The sequence below is a fragment of the Centrocercus urophasianus genome, unplaced genomic scaffold, assembly GCF_019232065.1.
Source record: "Centrocercus urophasianus isolate 14NV4802_14NV808 unplaced genomic scaffold, USGS_Curo_1.0 seq_11, whole genome shotgun sequence".
Lineage (NCBI taxonomy): Eukaryota > Metazoa > Chordata > Aves > Galliformes > Phasianidae > Centrocercus > Centrocercus urophasianus.
In genome coordinates, this window is record NW_024884253.1 from 6,562,358 (window position 1) to 6,581,040 (window position 18,683).

General features: G+C 42.2%; 1 protein-coding gene across 1 annotated transcript in view; it reads left to right on the plus strand.

Annotated features, from left to right (window-relative positions):
- Nucleotides 1-18,380, plus strand: part of ST3GAL1 (ST3 beta-galactoside alpha-2,3-sialyltransferase 1) — a 68,982-nt gene extending 50,602 nt beyond the window's left edge. The window contains exons 3-7 of the mRNA XM_042808844.1: nt 5,979-6,175; nt 9,146-9,325; nt 14,102-14,147; nt 16,220-16,339; nt 18,083-18,380. Coding sequence (XP_042664778.1) covers nt 5,979-6,175; nt 9,146-9,325; nt 14,102-14,147; nt 16,220-16,339; nt 18,083-18,256 — 717 coding nt within the window. The 3' untranslated portion in view covers nt 18,257-18,380. The remainder of the gene's footprint in view (nt 1-5,978; nt 6,176-9,145; nt 9,326-14,101; nt 14,148-16,219; nt 16,340-18,082) is intronic.
- Nucleotides 18,381-18,683: the final 303 nt, after the last annotated feature.

The following is an 18,683-nucleotide window of genomic DNA, read 5'->3' on the forward strand; positions in this document are numbered from 1 at the left end:
CTTCTCTTCTCTTCTCCATGTGTCCCTCTGTCTTTCTGTCCATTTGCATTTACTCATCTTGTATTTCAGGGATTGACAAAGTCTCTCTGGAAGTTGTCACCTTATACAATGTGCTGCATTTATCCCTATTATCTGTCCCATTGTCCTGAACAACAGGCTCACTTTCAAGTTTTCTGTTGATCTATGACAGTAGCCCATATATAAGGAACTGGGACAAAAAAAAAAAGAATACATGCTGTAACATGGCATAGCATTTATTTATAGTTCTCTTGTTTTGTCCTGAAAGTTTTTCTTCATTGTTTTTAATGATCAGAGAGTATAAAAAATGCAAGAATGAAACTTGCTATTCTAAATTCCAAATAACTCCACTCAAGCTGATGGATTAAAGTTTATCATAAAGTATTAAAGTTTAAACTTATTGAAGTTTATAGTAAGTAAAATCAGGCTCAGAGTTCTCTGGCAATCTTATCTGCTGCACAGAGTTCATAAACTTTCACATTCTAACATGTTTTATCTTGAGTTTTATGATGCTCAGCTCTTAGGGACATTTGATTAGCATATCTAAAAGAAAATGCCAGCTTTTAGGTCTTGTGGCTGTAAGAAAAAGTGTAATGTATGGCTTAAAGATTTTCTCAGCAGACTGTGAATAAAAGGGCATCCCCATCACGTGCATGTGGAAGCTGCTCTTATTTTTAAGGCAGTATCAGAGATACCTGGCACCTGAGTCATGCATTTTGAATGCTCTTTGTAGAAAATTTATCCAAATACTTTGATCACAAGAAATCTTTAAAACTGGGACACCGTGATGCTTGAAATGCAGTACCAAGGGCTCAACGCCTCGAAGGCAGCACGTTCCCTTCAGAAGGTAGAGCTAAATGCAGTCCCAGTGGCTGTACATACTCGGTGTGACCTCGTGTCATCCTGCTTGGGTGCAAGCCCAGTGTTCAGACCAGCCTTGGACATATAGAGAGAAAGAGCCTGACCTTGTGTTTCCCCTTGTCCCTGCCAGCAGTGTCTTGTATGTCCAGCTGGATAGCACCAGGTTCTCCTGCGGCGAGGATAGATGGATTTGAAAGTGCTTTGAACCTGCAGTCCCTCTGAACAGCAGGCTCAGTTTTGCTGAGCTGCAGGCATCCCGCAGCCAGAAACACAAGCACACAGAGCGGGCAGAGGTAGGGTCTTTTTGCTCTTGTGGAGGTGGCTTGAACCAGCCGTGGAAGCTGGAAATCATACAATTTGGCATGCACACATTACTGAGTGCTATTTGCATAAAAAATGCACATTACATTTATATTTGAAAATACGTATTTTATGACAGACACAAATCATTACATAAACCCAACCCAAACCCTTGAAAGGCCCTATATTCTTCCCCTAAATCTTTTTGATGCATAGTAATTGCAGGACATTAAGTATAACAATAATAATGTCATATTTTCCAGACCAAGGAGACATTTTTAAAATTGATGGTCTTCTTTTAACCTTTCCTTCGGTCTGCAAAATGGAGATTACCTGCATTTGCCCCATCAGGCTGTTGCTAGGATTAATCTTTGTACAATGTCTTATGACTGGAATGTGCTGCCTGAGTGTTAATGCCTCCAAACTGTTGCAGCAAGGCAATTAGTAGCTGTGCAAAAGAGGTTCTCATGGGGCTTAAGTCTCTATCTTTTAAAGACAGTTTGAAAAAAGGGAAAACACTGAAAAAGAGTATTTCTGCACTTACTTTCCTAGGCTGCCTGTCAGTGTTCTTGCCAAAGGGCTGTCCCTGATGTGCTGCCAGGCCCACACTTATGGCTTTCCACCACTTAGGTTGTATACTGACCCAGGCGTGACACATTTCCACCTACATTCAGGTTAAGCAGGATATTTTCTACATGCTAATATATTGGGATTTTGAAGGTGTGTCTAATATAATGCAGTGCCAAACTTAGAATCAGGAAATCATTAAGGTTGGAAAAGACCACACATCTAGTCCAACCATCAACCCATCCCTACCATGCCCACTAAACCATGTCACTCAGTGGCACATCTACATGGTTCTTGAAGGCTTCCAGGGATGTAATTCCACCACGTCCCTGGGTGGTTTGTTCCAATTCATTACCACTCTTTTGGAGGAGAAATTTTTCCTAGTATCCAATCTGAACTATCCAAATTGCCCATGGGTGCAGGGTGCACAAGCACCAGCAGGTTTTCCCTTCTAGACTCTTTGATTTCATTGCCACTGCTCCAAGCTTTTAGCTCTGAGCAGGCTTGATTGAATTCACATCCTCCCCTTGCATTCCCTTAGTTAGTTTTGAGTACTGCTTCTTAGCAATACTTGGTACCATTACTGGTGGTGTGATGGTACCAGAGAGCCTAGGGAAGCCTTCCGAGATACAAAAACAGGAAATCCAAAGGTTTCTGGTCTCTTATTCTCAGAGGGCTAGAGACTGAAGTGTTTTGAGATATTTGATATGTGGACACAAGTCAGGTAAAGATTCCTTTTGGAATTGGGCAAGAGATTAAACTGCACCGTTAGATAAGGCTGTTGATTGCAAAGACTTTGGAGAAGACCAGTGACTTCACCAAGGACACACGGTTCAGGTATTTCAGTGTATTTAAGCCAGCAGCTATATTCATAGATATATCCCTGGCACACACCTACAGCACTTGGAGAGAACATCACATCTCAGCAGAGCTCCAAGCGGGCATTATGCTGCCATCTGCACTGCCAGGGTTTACATGGCTCTGCTTTGCATGACGGGGATGGACTTAGGTTCCTCACAGTTTTCATTTATGGGAAATGCCAAACTGGTGGTAGATTGTTAAAATGACAACACTACTCAAAAAAAAAACAAACCCCAAAAACAAATATTTGGCATGGGAAAGTGAACTATAATTGGCTTGTAATTATAAAGCTATCAAAATAGACATTTTCAAGAAGTCAAATAATCATTGTGAAATAAGGAACTTGGCTGCATATTACGTCTGAAGTTTTAAAAGAGATCTGCCTTGAAGTTAAACAACTGTATTTCCTGTTCTGCTTTGTACTGCTGAAAAGTCAAAGACTAGACAATTGAAGATTAGTCCTGGTCTTGAAAAACAGAGTCCAATCAGATTATCACTGAGGATATAAAAACAGCACCTTTAATGAGGGACTGGTGTTTTCCTGGATGGAGTTAAGCAAAAAGTCCTCCTTCTACTTACGGTCTTTGCAGTCTGTAAAGCCAGTCCTAATCTCAGCTGGAAAAATTCTGTATAACAGAGATTTTAGGACAGTGGTATCCTGCCTTCTGGCTGGGCTTGGTGAGCACATTTTAACATGATTGCAATGCAGGTAGTATAGACTGATAGCAGTGTAACAGAAAGACACTTCAGATCTCAATTCTGTGCCTGTCCATAATGCACCAAAGACGGAAGTGCTACTGCTCATTTCCTTTACTGACGCTATCATTCTGTCTGAAAAGGTAATTTAACATAAAAAGAAGGCTCAGCTGCTTAGGATTTTCTGAAAATTACCTTCTCTATCTGAATTTTGTTGGGCAAAATCAGTTCAAGAAGAAATTTTTATTTTTCCTAGAATGATTACGTTCTTTAAAATGTTTTGAAGCAATGTTTGCTGGTATTCTCTTTCATTTCTTAAAGGCATTTAAAGTCAGTTCAGTCTTTACAGAGAGAGGAGTCTGCAAATGGTGTGTGTGCATGTGTTCAAATAACTCAAAACAAGTTCCTTCTTAAAAAATGGGATTTTTCTGCATTATACCCCTGATGCTGCATTCTGTGACATCTATGAAAAGCCCTCATTTATTTTGAAGGCTGTGCAGGATTAGGCTAACATTAAGTGGTTTGCTTATAGGCCAATTAGTTTTGAGAATTAGGTTAGACTGGGTTCATAAAGAGCATACAAGTTTAGGTATGTGAAGATATGTTGGTAATATCACACACAAAAAAATTTAGGAGAAAATGACTATTTGTGCTTAAACTGCCTGCAGAATACATATGTATGTATATGTAGCAATAATAACTGTTCTTGTCTGTGCATCCTAATTACCTTTTAGCTGTAGGTGCAGCCATTTGATTACTTGGCCTGGCTTTTCTAATGTCCTGCCCTCAGAGTGGGTTGAAGGAATAACACAAAGGGGTGAGTTATTAATGCAGCCAGAAGAAGGCAGTGCCTATTTCAGTGATGCTGTGATTGATGTCATTTCTCAGCACTATCCAATGGACTCAGAGCTGTGGTAGTCCAAGCCCTTCCTCTTGTCTCTGCCAAAACTCAGCATCAGCTGCAAGCCAAGACAATAATGGATGGTAACTTCAGCCCAGCAAGAGTTTTGTGCTGACTTCTTTTAATGAGGACCGCCCTGTGCAATTCATATGTGAGTGTGTAGGTTAGCAATGGTTAGCAGGAAGGTGAAGTTGTTGTCAGTGGGTAGTGGTAGAACAAGAGGGAACGTTTTAAACTAAAAGGAGATTTAGATCAGATGTCAGGGGGAAATTTTTCATTGTGAGGGTGGTGAGGTCCTGGCAGAGGTTGCCTGGAGAAGCTGTGGATACCTCATCCCTGGCAGTGATTCAAGGCCAGGTTGAATGCGGCCTTGGGCAGCCTGTTCTATGGGTGGCAGCCCTGCCCCTGGCAGGAGATTGGAACTAGATGATCATTGAGATCCCTTGCGAGCCAAACCTTTTTATGATTCTATGAATTTGTTAGGTAAGATTTCTTTGGCTCCTTTGTTCTGAGTCCTTGGCCTTGTTTTCCTTTATCTCTGACCTCCATGGACTTGTCGTTCAATTCTGTGCAAATAAGGTTTCTTTACATAGATCTGTGAAGAGACAACACATAATTTTGATGATCAAACAAAATTTGCAGTCATAGTTCTTTATGTGTACGTAGAGAGAGTAGAACAGATTTACAGGTCCTGGTGCAGGTGAGAGAAAAGCGTCAAAACTAAAGCCAGATTACCCCAGGCCATTGCTGGGAGTCGTGGGAAAGGTATTTTTCTTCCCTCCCTCCCTCCCTGTATTTCCTTGCCCTGAGCTTGCAGAGCAGGGCAAAGCCTTTTGGCGGATGTTGTCTTAGATCCATTCTCCCTTAGAGAGCTTTCTATCCTACGTGTGAGCAGGTGACACCACGGGTGTGGGCAGTGATTTGTGTCAGCATGCCAGCACTCCCAACCTTTTTAGCAGCCCTCAGAGAGCAGATTCCCAGAAAGGGAGTGAGTGTAACATCACCTGCCCTGCACCTTGCCGCTGCCTTCACCGTCTGGCCATTGTTTGCACCACGCACCACAGGACTGATACAAAGAACTTCCCTCCATGGCAACAGGCACAGTGACCAAGGTCCGGGGTGGTTTTCTTCATCCTTGAGAATTTTTTGTATAGCTTTACATCTCCAGCTCTCAGGGTTAACTCTACTTTTCTGTACTGTATTGCCCTAGCGTCTGGCTAGTCCAGAATAACAGAAGTGAAAACTCACTGTCCCACTTCTGGCATATGCCAAAACTTGAGGGAAGGGTGTCCATGGCTACTCTTGCCGGCTTGGCCCTAATTCTGTACTCCATCGGGTTCCCTTAGACTGTTTTGTCCTTCCTAGGAGAGTTAAAAGTAATCTTATACGTGTCTTAACAGAAGATATCTGGTCCAAAGCAGTATGAGGCTTTTAGACTTCAGAAGGACTTTAATTGTGCTGGGGTCAGCCTTGAGGAGAATGTGTGATCTGTTCCACTATGGCTAAATAGAGACCGGGGATGTGAGGCTGTTAATGGAAAAGGAGGAGAAAAGGGAAAGCAAGTTAAAAAATAATTGGGAAAGGGTTTTCCATGTTTTTCCTTCACTTTTGAAGCTCCCACCTGGAGCCTTGTAGCGTACACTATGGGAGACAGTGTCTGCAGCAGCATGAGCTAAGGTGGTCTTTGAGAAGACATTTGAAGCCATGTCTCACGCACAGAGAAGCTGGCTATACTGGTACAGTGGTAACCTGGAGTAATTTTTCTCCCTCACAGAAACTGCAAGGAGAGAAATCTCCGAAGAATATTAATGATACTCTCAAGGAATTGTTTGGGATCATTCCTGGGGACGGGGACCCACTGCAGGAGCGGGGCACTTTCTCATGCAGACGGTGTGCCGTCGTGGGCAACTCCGGCAACCTTCGTCAGTCTCAGTATGGCCAAGATATTGACTCCCATGACTTTGTGCTCAGGTAAGCAGGCACCACTTCAGCTCCAGAGGTCTCTGTTGTTTGAAGATTCACTGCTATTTTCTGGGACAAGAGAGCAAAAAAGATTTCAAGGACTACCTAGTGAAATCGGGTGCTCAGGTTCTCTCTAAGCTACAGGAATATAAATTATGTGTGTTAAAGATATGACTTCTTGTTTTAGTCCAGAAGGAAAACATGACCTGTCCTGGATTTAGGTATGTGTTGATACTGTAACTTATTCTGCACTGTTCAAAACTGCTTGTGTTTTAAAAAAATGCCTGAAAAAATGATAATTTTGGGTAAACATTCTCTCTCTAGCTAGGGCTGACAAAGGATATTTTGCACACATAACTGACTGTATCAGATCTTTCTTTCTTGCACTTGTTCACTTCTAAGCAGTGGTAGGTTGAGAAGGCTCCTGTGCAGAGAGGAGACAGCTTTATGGCTAGAGCCACTTCATTAGGGGACGTATCAACTCTGTCTTTTGTGACAGTGAGCATTGTCTATTTTTTCCTGCTGAAAGACAAGGAGACATGAGGTAGGCAGAGAGAACCTCCCAGAAGGCAATCAAGATATCTGGGCTAAGTTCACTTTGCCAAGGTTTTACAGGGAGCTCTCTTGACCACAGTAGTCCAACACATTCTCCAACTCTACACCACAGCTGGCTGTGCAGCACAATTCAGGGAGCCTTGGGGGCAGATCAGAAGGCCTTGAATGGAGAAACTACTACTGGAAATACAGTGTGTGAAATTACTCTCTCAGAATGCAATGTTTAGCTGGAAGCAGTTGAAAGTGAGTCAACAGAAGATCAGCGCTATTGAACTGCTAGGCCACCTTAAGCCTCTCTATTTTTGACGCGGCTTGGATACCTAGATGTGTTTGGTAAGTTATTTCAAGGATTGCTTCCTTCATTTGCGTGCAGCGAACAAATATCTTCCCAGAGGCAGTCAGCCAACCAGATCTTCTCATACATGAAGGGAAGAGCCCCCCACCTTAATCCCATGGGTTGTAAATGCTTGGCAGTGGAAGTGCATTTATGCTTAACTCTTTGTTCCTTGCTTTGGAGACCACCCAATTCCTGTGTGGACTTTCTTACCTTGCCTGGCCTATGTTTCCAAAATTCTTATAGAAAAGCCTGGCAGCCTTTGCTGGAATGAAAATTGAATTTTTTTTCATAGTAATTAAGGGGATGTGTCCCCCCCTCTGTAGCTATGCATCCCTGGCAAAGGGAAACTCTCTGTGATTTCGAATTTATCATGGCTGTCTCTGACTTCAAGAATAGAATCATATAACCCTTAGAGTTGGAAGGGACCTTCAAAGATCACGGTCCAGTCCCCTTGCTGTGAACAGGGACATCCACAGCTAGATCAGGTTGCCCAGAGCCTGATCCAGCCTCACCTTGAAAGTCTTTAGGGACAGGGCATCTGCCACTTTTTTGAGCAGCCTGTTCCAGTGCCTCACCCCCTCACTGAGAAAGACTTTTTTCTTACATGTGACTTCTAATTTAGCTGTCTCAAGCTGGATCTGAATTAATGGCACAAGGTTTTAGGATTTGTTGAAGAACCTTGTGCAGAGGAGGTGACCCATCCATGTGCTAATCCAACAAATGAAATCTCCGGTGATCTGGTAATTCACTTTCACATGCTCTGGCAATAGATCCAAGTGTAGAAAAGAGCCTGAGGTGACACCCTCCTTTCCATACACTGTATGCCAGCTCACTTTTGCTTTGCTGTGAGTTTTTTTGACTAAGTGAAATCCCAGTCCTTTCTGTTGAGACTGTGTATGATTGCTGCCTTTGTATCCATAATTAAGACACAATGCTTGGCTTTGTGTTCACAGAAAACATGCCATGTATAACGTACTTCAGATTGACTGATCTCAAGATAGAAGTGTAGGAATTCTTACTCTTTGTGTAGTATTTTTATGCATTACAGTGAGGATCCTTAAAGCTGGAAAAGAAGAGAATTCAGCAACAAGTCCACACAGGATGTTCTACCTATGTTAATAACTCCCTTTGAGGAAATTAGAAGAAATTTAACTGATTCACCTGAGGGAGCACTGCAAAATGCAACTTGGCTTAAATTTGCTAGAGTTTGTTTCCCTGTTAGCAGTGGCAACAGCAGTATGTTATCCAGCAATGTATGATGCTGACCATCATTTCCTCAGCTACATCCTTCTTTGTCCTCCTGCCAGGAGATGAGCTTCTGTCTCTACAGGAGACTTCTCTGGGCAACAGACAAACTTATTTTGCTCAGAGCTGACTTTAGAGTTTCTGTTGGTATTGTACTGTACCATGGAGATATGCAAGGCCAGCCACACCGTAGGGTTCTCTGATCTTCAGACTGGATATAAAGCAGGTATTATCAGGCTTTGAAGCTGGTTTTGTAGTGCTCCTTGTTCCCTAGGTAGATTATCAAAGTTGTGAAAATGAAGGGTTTGGCAGCAGATCCTGCATTTGCCACTGAGAATTTGGTGCTTTCTCATGAAAGGACCCCAAGGAGTATTTGCTGCTTCTCATCACAAATAGTGGTTTGTTACTTACACCCCAGACATCCAAATACACCTGTACAAAGGAGGCAAACTGTGTGAAGTTTAGTTGGGCAGTAATTTTCTCACTTGCAAGAGGTGTAATTAATACATTGATTAGGGTGAGAGGATATGTGTCCTTATTGGCCCATGGCTCTGTTGACTAGCTCTCTGCTGACCATAAAGGGGACCCAGGGACATGCTCAGAGAGACACCTTTGCAGACAAACCCAACTGTACACTAAAGCCTATCCTTTGTTTGCTTTTAATTTATGCACCATGAAGGTCACTTAAGCTGCCTGGGGATCTCTACACCTGAAGAGCCTACATGCAGCACTCTCTTTAGCCATGGGAACTTTTTCCTGCCACTTCAAGCTAGAAGAATCACATTTGCACCTATTTCATTTCCAACTTTCTCACTCGCTTACTTCTTATTTTTGGGCTGTAGAATGAACCGGGCACCCACCATTGGTTACGAATCAGATGTTGGGAGCAAGACCACCCACCACTTTGTTTATCCTGAGAGCTACAGAGAGCTGGCAGAAAATGTGAGCATGATTGTGATCCCCTTCAAAACCCTGGACCTGCGCTGGATTGTCACCGCTCTCACCACAGGCACTATCAACTTGTAAGTAAGGGCAGTACCAAGCGGACAGGCTGAAGGATGGGTGTCTATGAACTTGAACTTTCTGTCTGGTGTTATTTTAATTTCCTGCTGGGAAATTGTCTCCAGTCCAGGTGCTCTGGGACAAATCCATATCAGATTTCAAATGTACAGTGGAGGTCAGACATGTCATGGGATCAGATCTGTAGCTAATTGCAGGGCTGAGATCTGAGGGTGTCTTCAGGATGGGTTGCAGCAGAGAAGAGAGATGGAAAATGAAAACTTGGCTATACTTATCAGCTGTTACCTGAACAGTTTTGGTCCTTTCTAGATTTTTCAGCAGAGGAAGAACAATCCTGCCTCCATTCTCAAGAAAATCAATTCTTCCTCCTTCACTCACAGCTACATGGCTAAGGACAGAGGAAGAGCTGGAAATGGCTCATCCTGCCCTGACTGCTCAATTCAGCTCCCCACCAGCTTGTTTGTGTCCTCCTTTGTCCTGGGATTCAGTGCCTGGGTCTGGCCAGAGACACAGAATCACAGAACCATGGAATGGTTTGGGTTGAAAGGGATCTTAAAGCCTACCCAGTTCCTACCCTCTGCCATGGTCAGGGTTGCCACTCATCACATCAGGCTGCCCAGGGCCCCATCCAACCTGACCTTCAACATCTCCCAGGATGAGGCATTTGCAGCTTCTCTGGGCAGCCTGTACCTCACTACATTGATAATGAAGAATTTCATTCTAACGTCTACCCTCATTCAGTTTGAAACCCTTGTCTTGTCACTACATGCCCTTGTAAAATGTCCCTCTTCAGATGTCCTGTAAGCCCCAGTCATCCCCATGGCCACCTCTGGACCCACTCCAAGAGGCCCACGTCCTTCTTGTGCTGGTGGCTCCTGCAGCGTTCCAGATGGAGTCTCATGAGAGCAGAGGTGGGGTCTCACATCCACCCAGAATGGATTTTCAGAGAGAACAAACAAGTAATTGTGCCAAGTGAAGAAGAAGCAAATCTCTCTTCACCTATCCTGGGTCTTTCAGTGGGGAGTAGCGGTGATGCAAGAGGTAGTATTTGGGTTTGGTGTAGATGAAGACAGGGAGTTACCCTGTGCATCCTTGACTAGTTTTTTCCTTCTCCTTTTCCCATTCATGCCCTGCTCCCCGAATTTGTCTCAGATAACCCTGCTGAACTTCTGCTCAGTTTTGCCACATCTTTGCTCTGTCAGTATGAAGGTGTCTCAGGATATCATGGCATGTGGTAACTGACAGCCATACAGAGGAGGCAACATTGTTTTGTGCAGCACTTGTGTGACTTGGCCTTAAATTAACACATTTTACCTGGCAATAATGTGCCACAATGATGTTTGTTCTCTCTTTCTTCTTTATGAGTGCTTTCAGATTGAAGTGCATTTTTGGCAGCACTAGAATTAGAAGTGTGAACAAATTGTATGTTTTTTTCTGGATGCTTGCTAGCAGATTCTCTATTCCGATAAAATGGCTTTTCTTAATCCAGAGAATGAAATATGTGATATTTGTATCAATATCACATGATTGAGGTTATCTGCTGGATGTAAACTTTTCGATGGGACAAAAAATAGTTTTAATTCTTTTTTTTATATATTTTCCTCTTAGCAAATGCATTTTTTATTTTCTTCACTTTTCATTAGGATTCTCTTAATTAGTAACAAATGTGATTTTGTTTCTTTTTAGCTTTTTCTTTGTCACCAGCAGTTAGTGTGTCCAGTCATAAGTTGTCTCAAAAAAATCCATTTTCAACAGTCATACCTCAGATAAATCAACCCACTTACAGAATCAGCTAAGAAATATCACTGACCTTTTTTGCAAGGCTTAATTCTTTTATTTCGTAAGTTATATTGATTAAAACAAGATTGAAAAACTCTGGCCTGAAGCCTGGATCCAAATCCCATCAGGAAGCAACGGAAGGATTCCAGCTGCTTTCAGTGGCCTTTGAATGAAGCCCCTTGATACATCTTTGTCAAATACATGTCTGTGCTAGGAAGAGGAGCTTGCTGGGGGCCAGTCTGTAGAGTCATTGAATCATTAAGATTGTAAAAGAACACTAAGATCATTTAGTCCAACCATCGACCATCATGCGTTGCTGCTAGCGTCACCCATCCATGTTTCCATCACTGTCACTGCTCTGTGCCCAAACTGCAAAGCCATCCTATGTTCTGTGGAGTATTTACCTTTCAGAGGTCACAGCGAGTGGGTTGCAGTGAGAGGTAAAAGTTGAGTGAGTCCTAGCCTGGCTGGAACATATAATTGCTTAACTACTAGTCAATAACAGGAATTAGAAATCAGCACGTTAAGGGAAAAATATCCCTGCTTAGTAAGTTGCAGGATATATATATTTATAATTAGATTGTATTAATAGGCTTGTAAGCAGCTGGTGTAAATCAGTATGTATTTATCACATGGAAGAAATAACAGTATTTTAAGATTTTTGCCATAGCAGGGCAATTGCATAATTAATTAGTTGGCACATGCTGCATAATAAAACCAGACAATCATAAGCACACAAATCATAACAATACATTAAACGGAATTTTAGACCAATGGTATAAACCTCTGAGGAGGCATTAATCATAATATCAGATATAGTGTGTAAGGAAACTGCTGAGAGTACATTGTGGAAGAGAGGGAGGATCAAATAGGAATAAAACCCATCTGAAATTTGATATTTTGAAAGAGAAGAAGTGTTCAACTCCTTACTGCATGTGTATGGCCATTATGTGTCTCACACAGGCTGCATAGTGTCAGCCAAACTCAGGTTAACAGCACTCATACTTAAAAGAAAAGGTAGGCATCACTGTTGGTTGGGCTTTTATGCAGTGATTTATTTTCTGTGTTCCATTCAAACGAAATAATAAACTCTTAAGGCTCAAATCTGTGAGTTAGCTTGCTCACCTCCCAGCAGCATTACCATAGAACCATGGAATGGCTTGGGTTGGAATGGGCCCCCAAGGATCACTACAGGCAGGCAGGCAGGGCCACCAACATCCAGATTATATTATTAATTTACTATTATTATATTATTTTATAATATAATATTTAAATTGTTTATTTTATATTTCATACTTCTTTTTTTTTTTACTGTCCAAAATAAAAGCCAAACAGCAGATATTCCTATAATTGATGGCTTATTGATTCTTTCAGACTTCTACCACTTGATTGATGGACGTCCTATTACAGTGTAGGTCTCTAGGACTATTCTATTTGCTAAAAAATCACAAGCATTCTGGCTGCTCAGCAGCCCAGATTTTATGTAAGTTTAACAGTTGGGGTCTCCATTTGACTTCAAGCACTCTGCCAGTACTCTATGCAGTTGTATGAGATTCTTCAGGACTTGGGTATTGCTTCTAAAAAAATGTATCTCATATAAGCAAGACTAACTTATCACATGACAAGAGCTACAGGAGTCTTGAGGGTGGATTAGAGCTGTCTGCCAGTATTATCTTGAACACTTGTACTGGACCTGGCCACATGCCTATGAAATGGTCTCCTTGTTTCCTCTACATCACTGTCACCTTTCTGGAAAAGACTGACTGTTTATTCATGTAATAGTGAGATTTTGTCAACAAGGAAGCCCTTTCTGTCCTCTTAAGCACAGAAAGGTTTGTCAAGCTTGCTTCTCACGATCAAGGTCAGACATGGGAAACAGGTGCAGGGGCAGATTTGCTGACGGCAGACTGAGAAGTCTGCCTGGATGTCCCTTTCTCCATTAGCACTGACAAACTCTGTGCATGTCTATTGTGTCACACCTGCAGGGACTGCAACCCACCTGTCCCCTCTCCTATTACATCAAGCCCAGAGTAGACATCTCAGGTCAGAGTGCCCAAAAGTAGTTCAGGAAATGAGAACATTGCCATTTTCACCACTGGATTACCAAAAATCACACATAAAATGTTTAGATGATGCTAATGGAAGGCTCTCAACCTCTGTGCAATAAGTATACAGGACATGTTTTGAGATACGCTCCAATTAGAAGGCCAGTTCAACAGATTTTCTCACTTGACACAACCTTGTTTCATTCAACCTTGGTTAGATTTTTTTTCAGCACTCGTGATGAGCTGTGCAGTCTCAGCATGTGCTGTTCATGGGACACAGAGCAGAAAAGACTTTTTTGTTTCAAGACATGACTCGTGATTTCAAGCCAGTCATAAGCTATGATCTGAAAGGTTTACACTGGGGAACTTCTGGCAGCCATCTGCATCCCCCTGGGAGGCAGGGAATAGCCTGGTGGTGAGGGGCTGTGTATTGGGATGCCCGAGTTGCAAATAACTGCAGAAATGAGCTCTGCTACCACCTTCTCTGAAAATAATACAGCAGCTACTAGTAATAGGAGGGGAAAGGTCTCCCCCTGATGGGGAATTTCTGCCATGAAATTACATGAAACCATGTTACCAGCGTGCAAAAGCTGCAAAAGTAATGGTCCAAGAATTAGAAGTCATGATCTCTGTGTCATAGTAACTGTGTAGTAATATGCTCCACTACATCCTTGATGTTCCAGTGTCAATAATTACCTTGAAAATTAAAAAAAAGTAATGCCTTTCTATAAGCCTTGCTTCAATAAAAGCTCAGATTATTTTTTTTCATGCTCTATTACTTAATTGCGGCCTCATTTTCCAACCACTTTCTGAACTTGTTACTTTCAAATTATTTGAATGTATTACTTTATGTGAAGTACATTCATTCTCCCTTTGGAAATACATTTTTTTATGTTGTGCTGGGTTTTCACTAACGTTGGTTGTTGTTGCTTTTGGTTTTTTTTCTTTTACCAGCACATATGTTCCTGTTCCACGGAAGATCAAAGTCAAAAAGGAAAAGGTGAGCAGTGCTCATTTGTTAATTTGTTCTGCTGGTCCATCTGTAGATCATCAGGAGACTGCAAGAATCCAAGAAAGTCTTTAACATCCATGAAAGTAGTGACCAAAATACACTCTTTTTAGAAGACTTAGATAAAAGTTTTAGTTCCTTCGTGCTGCTTAGGGATTATGCACTAAATAGTGATCAGCAAACTGACTTTTTTTCCCAAGTACGCTGTGATTTAACAGACCCTATTGCTGGGGGCAGGATTTCCAATGGAGCAAGATGACTGTTCCCATGCTGGACCTTTAGCCATCATGCACAGTCTGTTGTTGTAGCTGTACGATCTGAGGACATAAGCAAGGCAGGCTGTGTAAAGGGAAGTTAAAGACATTTCATCTTCCACAGACTTTCCAACAACATGGAAGTCTTGTTCCAGCAACTTTTGAAGAAGCTGGTTTTCAGAGAAGCTTAGAGCTCTCAGTCTCTCAAGGAGTGGCACAGTATGTTGTCAGTCCCAGAGGATTACGATCACAAATTAGAGTGCATCCTTCATTCACCAGATTGGGTTTTGCCAAGGATTTCAGATGAGGCCTTTAACCACTATCAGTTTGTATCACTCTACTTCAACTGTGGACCTATGTGGGGTATTAAATAATCAGCTCACTTCTACCTGTGGTGATGGACACATAACTTCTGCAAAACCCTTGTGAGTTAGACTGTGGCAGGTTGTCAAAGCAGTGTCACAATTGTGTAGCACCAGCCTAGCCGTGGGCTGGGGATATTCAGGAGCTTCCCAAATGAGAGAGACAAGAAGTATGTATTTCGTATCACAATGTGTGAACCTAAGCACCATTTGAGAAGCAATTACACACAGATAAAATATCAGCAATTAACCCCTGACTTTGTAAAAGAAAAAGCCCTGCAGCTAACCAGATAGCAGTGAAACACTGTCACTCTAATTCCAAACGCAGCATGGAGGGAAAAGCCTCTCTTTTCCTGATTCAGTACAAGAAGGTTGAAAACAAGGGCTCTCACCAGTCTTTGGAGTCACTGTTTCTCCAGCAAATCATACATCAGACTGTTATCTCCTGAGGAAATTATGGGGTCATCTAATGGAAACAATCATTTAGAACTGATGTATGATTTGCTGGAGAAAAAAAAAGAAGAAAAAGAAATAGAAGAACAGAAAAATAATTTGTTTGGGAAACAGGAGAAATGCAGCTGATGCTCCCTGATAGGATTCCTGATAGTTTATACCTACCCTCGGGTTTGCTTTGACCTATAAATATGGACACCAAGACACGGTTGCCATACATTGCAGAAGATATGGATGCTGATACTGCCCTCAAATACAGCATGTAATCTTACATTTTCTTTGAAAAGGCCTCAGACTCCCCAGAGCTCTCCTGCACTACGGCAGGATGCTGCAGGGAGAGCTGAATGCCTAATTTTCTTTTTCTTGCACAGAATCATACCCATTGGTTTCAGGAGGAATTACTTGGGCTTTATGTTAGTGTGATCAAGTGGGATTCTGAGTCTGACAAAGGAGTAGATATGCGCAATTGCACATAGAAAATATGGATTATGCTTAACTATGGGACTTTATGTTTCCCTTTCACTTGTTGTATGGGAACTGCTGAGTCACGGCCAGAACTTGTGATTGATCACCTGAGGCGAGCAATGAGTCAGCCATGGGAGCACAGGTGAAGGCAATTCCCCTGTGCTGCTGGAAGGGGTGGAGCCTGGCTGCACCTCTCCTAGACCCATTTAAGAGCTGACTGCCAGGGGGAAGGATCTCTTCTGGAGATCCACTCCACTGGAGTTTCGTAAGTGAGCCCAGGGTATGGGTAAGCATCCTTATCTTTTCTGTTTTCTGCTTTGGTGTAATAGCTATGTAGCCAAGCTCTCTGCTATAATATAACATCTGTATATTCATTGATTGTATATTTGTCCTTAAAGATTACTTATTATCCCTTTCTTTCCTATCCTGGTGTCATTATAGGGATGAAATGCTACAGTTTGTTTTGTTGTTTTTTTTTTTTTTCCCCCAGGTGTTTTAGTAATGAATCTCTCTCTCCAATTTTGCCTAGATTCTGATTTACAATCCATCTTTTATCAAATACGTCTATGAAAACTGGCTTCAGAATCATGGGAGATACCCTTCCACAGGCCTTCTTTCTGTGGTATTTGCACTCCATGTATGCGATGAGGTAAAGTCTGGCTACATGTGGATGTATAGGTTTTAAATAAGATGTACCGCACTGAGGTGCCAAAATCATGCCCTGACCTTTATTTGCCACCTTCTGTGCCTTTTGCTTCTTCAGATAGATTCAAAGTCCTCAGTAACATTCAGATATGCTTGGGTGACCAGTTGCTGTTTCTTTTAATGGTAGAATCATAGAATCACAAGATTAGAAAGGACCTACAAGATCATCTAGTCCAACCATCTACCCATTACCATTGCTACCCCAAGCCACTAAACCATATCTCGTAGCTCCTCATCCAGACACCTCTTGAATACTGCTAGGGATGGCAACTCCACCACCTCCCTGGACAGCCATTCTGTTGCCTGACCACTCTGAGAGAAACAGTTCTTTCTTATGCCTTAAGGGTTTAAAATGCCTTTCAGAGAAATTTAACTGAGCATAAAAGATGGTAGTCCATTTGGAATTAAAAGATGTATAAATATGGATTGTGTCTACATCTACAATTAGTTGTGTATCCATCTCATCAGTGGAAGTCCAGAGTATATTGTCTGACTTCAGGCACCTGCAGTCGTTGGCAGTGCCCTGAATATGCCCTGTACCTCCAGATGACAGTTCAGAAGAGTGGGAGTCTCTTGGTCCTGTGTGATATCTGCCCTTCTTGAGTAGATGTCAAGTACTCAAGAACGTCTCAAGTAGCACTTATGTTTGGGCAATTGCATTGAGGTCTTAACTACTTAGTCCCTGGAGTCAAGAGGCAGACCAACCATTTGGTAATACATCTGGGGAGCAGGATTGCTCCCTGAGCTCAAGGATTGCTGCCTAGTTCTCCAAGTGCTCAAGCACACCCATTTAGATATCTGAATCTTAAACATAATCCCACTGGAATAATTTTATTTACCAACTCCTACATAATCAATTTGGAAAATACAAATTACTTATTTTCAAATCCTTTTCTGTTCCCAGGCTTGTGAATTTGAACAGTAAATGCCTCTATTCCATGAGTATGAGGAAATTTCCTTGATTGGGTAATGTGAGGTGATGCAAGTATGAGCTTGGTAGCAAAAGGAGAAGAAGAAGAAAAAAAAAACAAAACAAAACAAAACAAAAAAAAAAAACAGTGCTGGCAAAATCATTGGCCTAGACACAGCTCTGCTGATTAAAGAGAGCTTGTGTCTCAGTCTTTATTGCTTGGAGGGGTGTTGACAGTATGCTGACAATAATACTCCTAATGATACTGGCAGAAACTGTACCATGGCAAGGCAGATAGGATGGGCAGGTTCGGTGGATATTGGTTTCTGTCAAGTAGGCAATGAGCAAACTCATTTTAGATAAGATTTGAACTTATGACCAGAGGAGACATGCATAGCCACTGATGAGTGAGCAGCTGGGAGAGGAGAGGCCACAGGAGTATACACAAACAAAAAGCATAATGCCCATCTGACTCTGGATCAGAAGTGACTGCGGGGCAGACACTTTGCAGAGGATTTTATTTGGAAGACAAGGACAAACTGAAGACTTTTCTACTCTTTTCTACTCTCAGCACAGCTTAGGGTGTAATGAGCATTGATTAGGCCATGGGCCATTATCCTGTGGTGGCACCATCTCAGTCAGTAGAACATCTTGGTATAGCAAAGAGGTCCTCAGGTGGTGATGTCTATAGATGTACTGATAACCAAGAAAAAGCTTTCAATATTTCAGATGACCAGTTGCTTTCCATGCCATATCACTAGTTCTTTTATTTCCTAGGTGAATGTGTATGGTTTTGGAGCAGACAGCAGAGGACACTGGCATCACTACTGGGAAAACAACGCTTCAGCTGGGGCTTTCCGACAGACAGGTGTCCATGATGGGGATTTTGAGTTCAATGTAACTTTGACTCTTGCCTCCATTGAAAAAATTAAATTTTTCAAGGGCAGATGACCCTAGCCACAGGGACAAGTAGGGGCTGCAATTTCCAACATGCAGCAGCACAAAGCTCAGTGAAGATGATCTGGATGTCAGCCAGGTTTGAAGGTGTGAATCTGGAATGGATTCGGAGTGCTGCAATGCTCACCACAGGGAGCTCAGCTGAGGACCAGCTTCAATGCTGCACTTGACTTGCTATCTATAGATAGCTGGGAACTACCGATCAGTTGTGGGAATAAATGACATCCTGACTCACTCCTTAGGCTCTACGGATTGATTCCTGAATTACTGGTGAAAGATCTACCTGTTGCAATTTGGGGAAACTTGGGCGCAGGAACTGCTGTTTGTATGTCCGTTCTTTGCTTGAGTAAGGCAAGAAATCCTTGAAGAACATGGGAAATGTCTTCTAGGATTTGACACCTACAGTAGCTCTGAACATCAT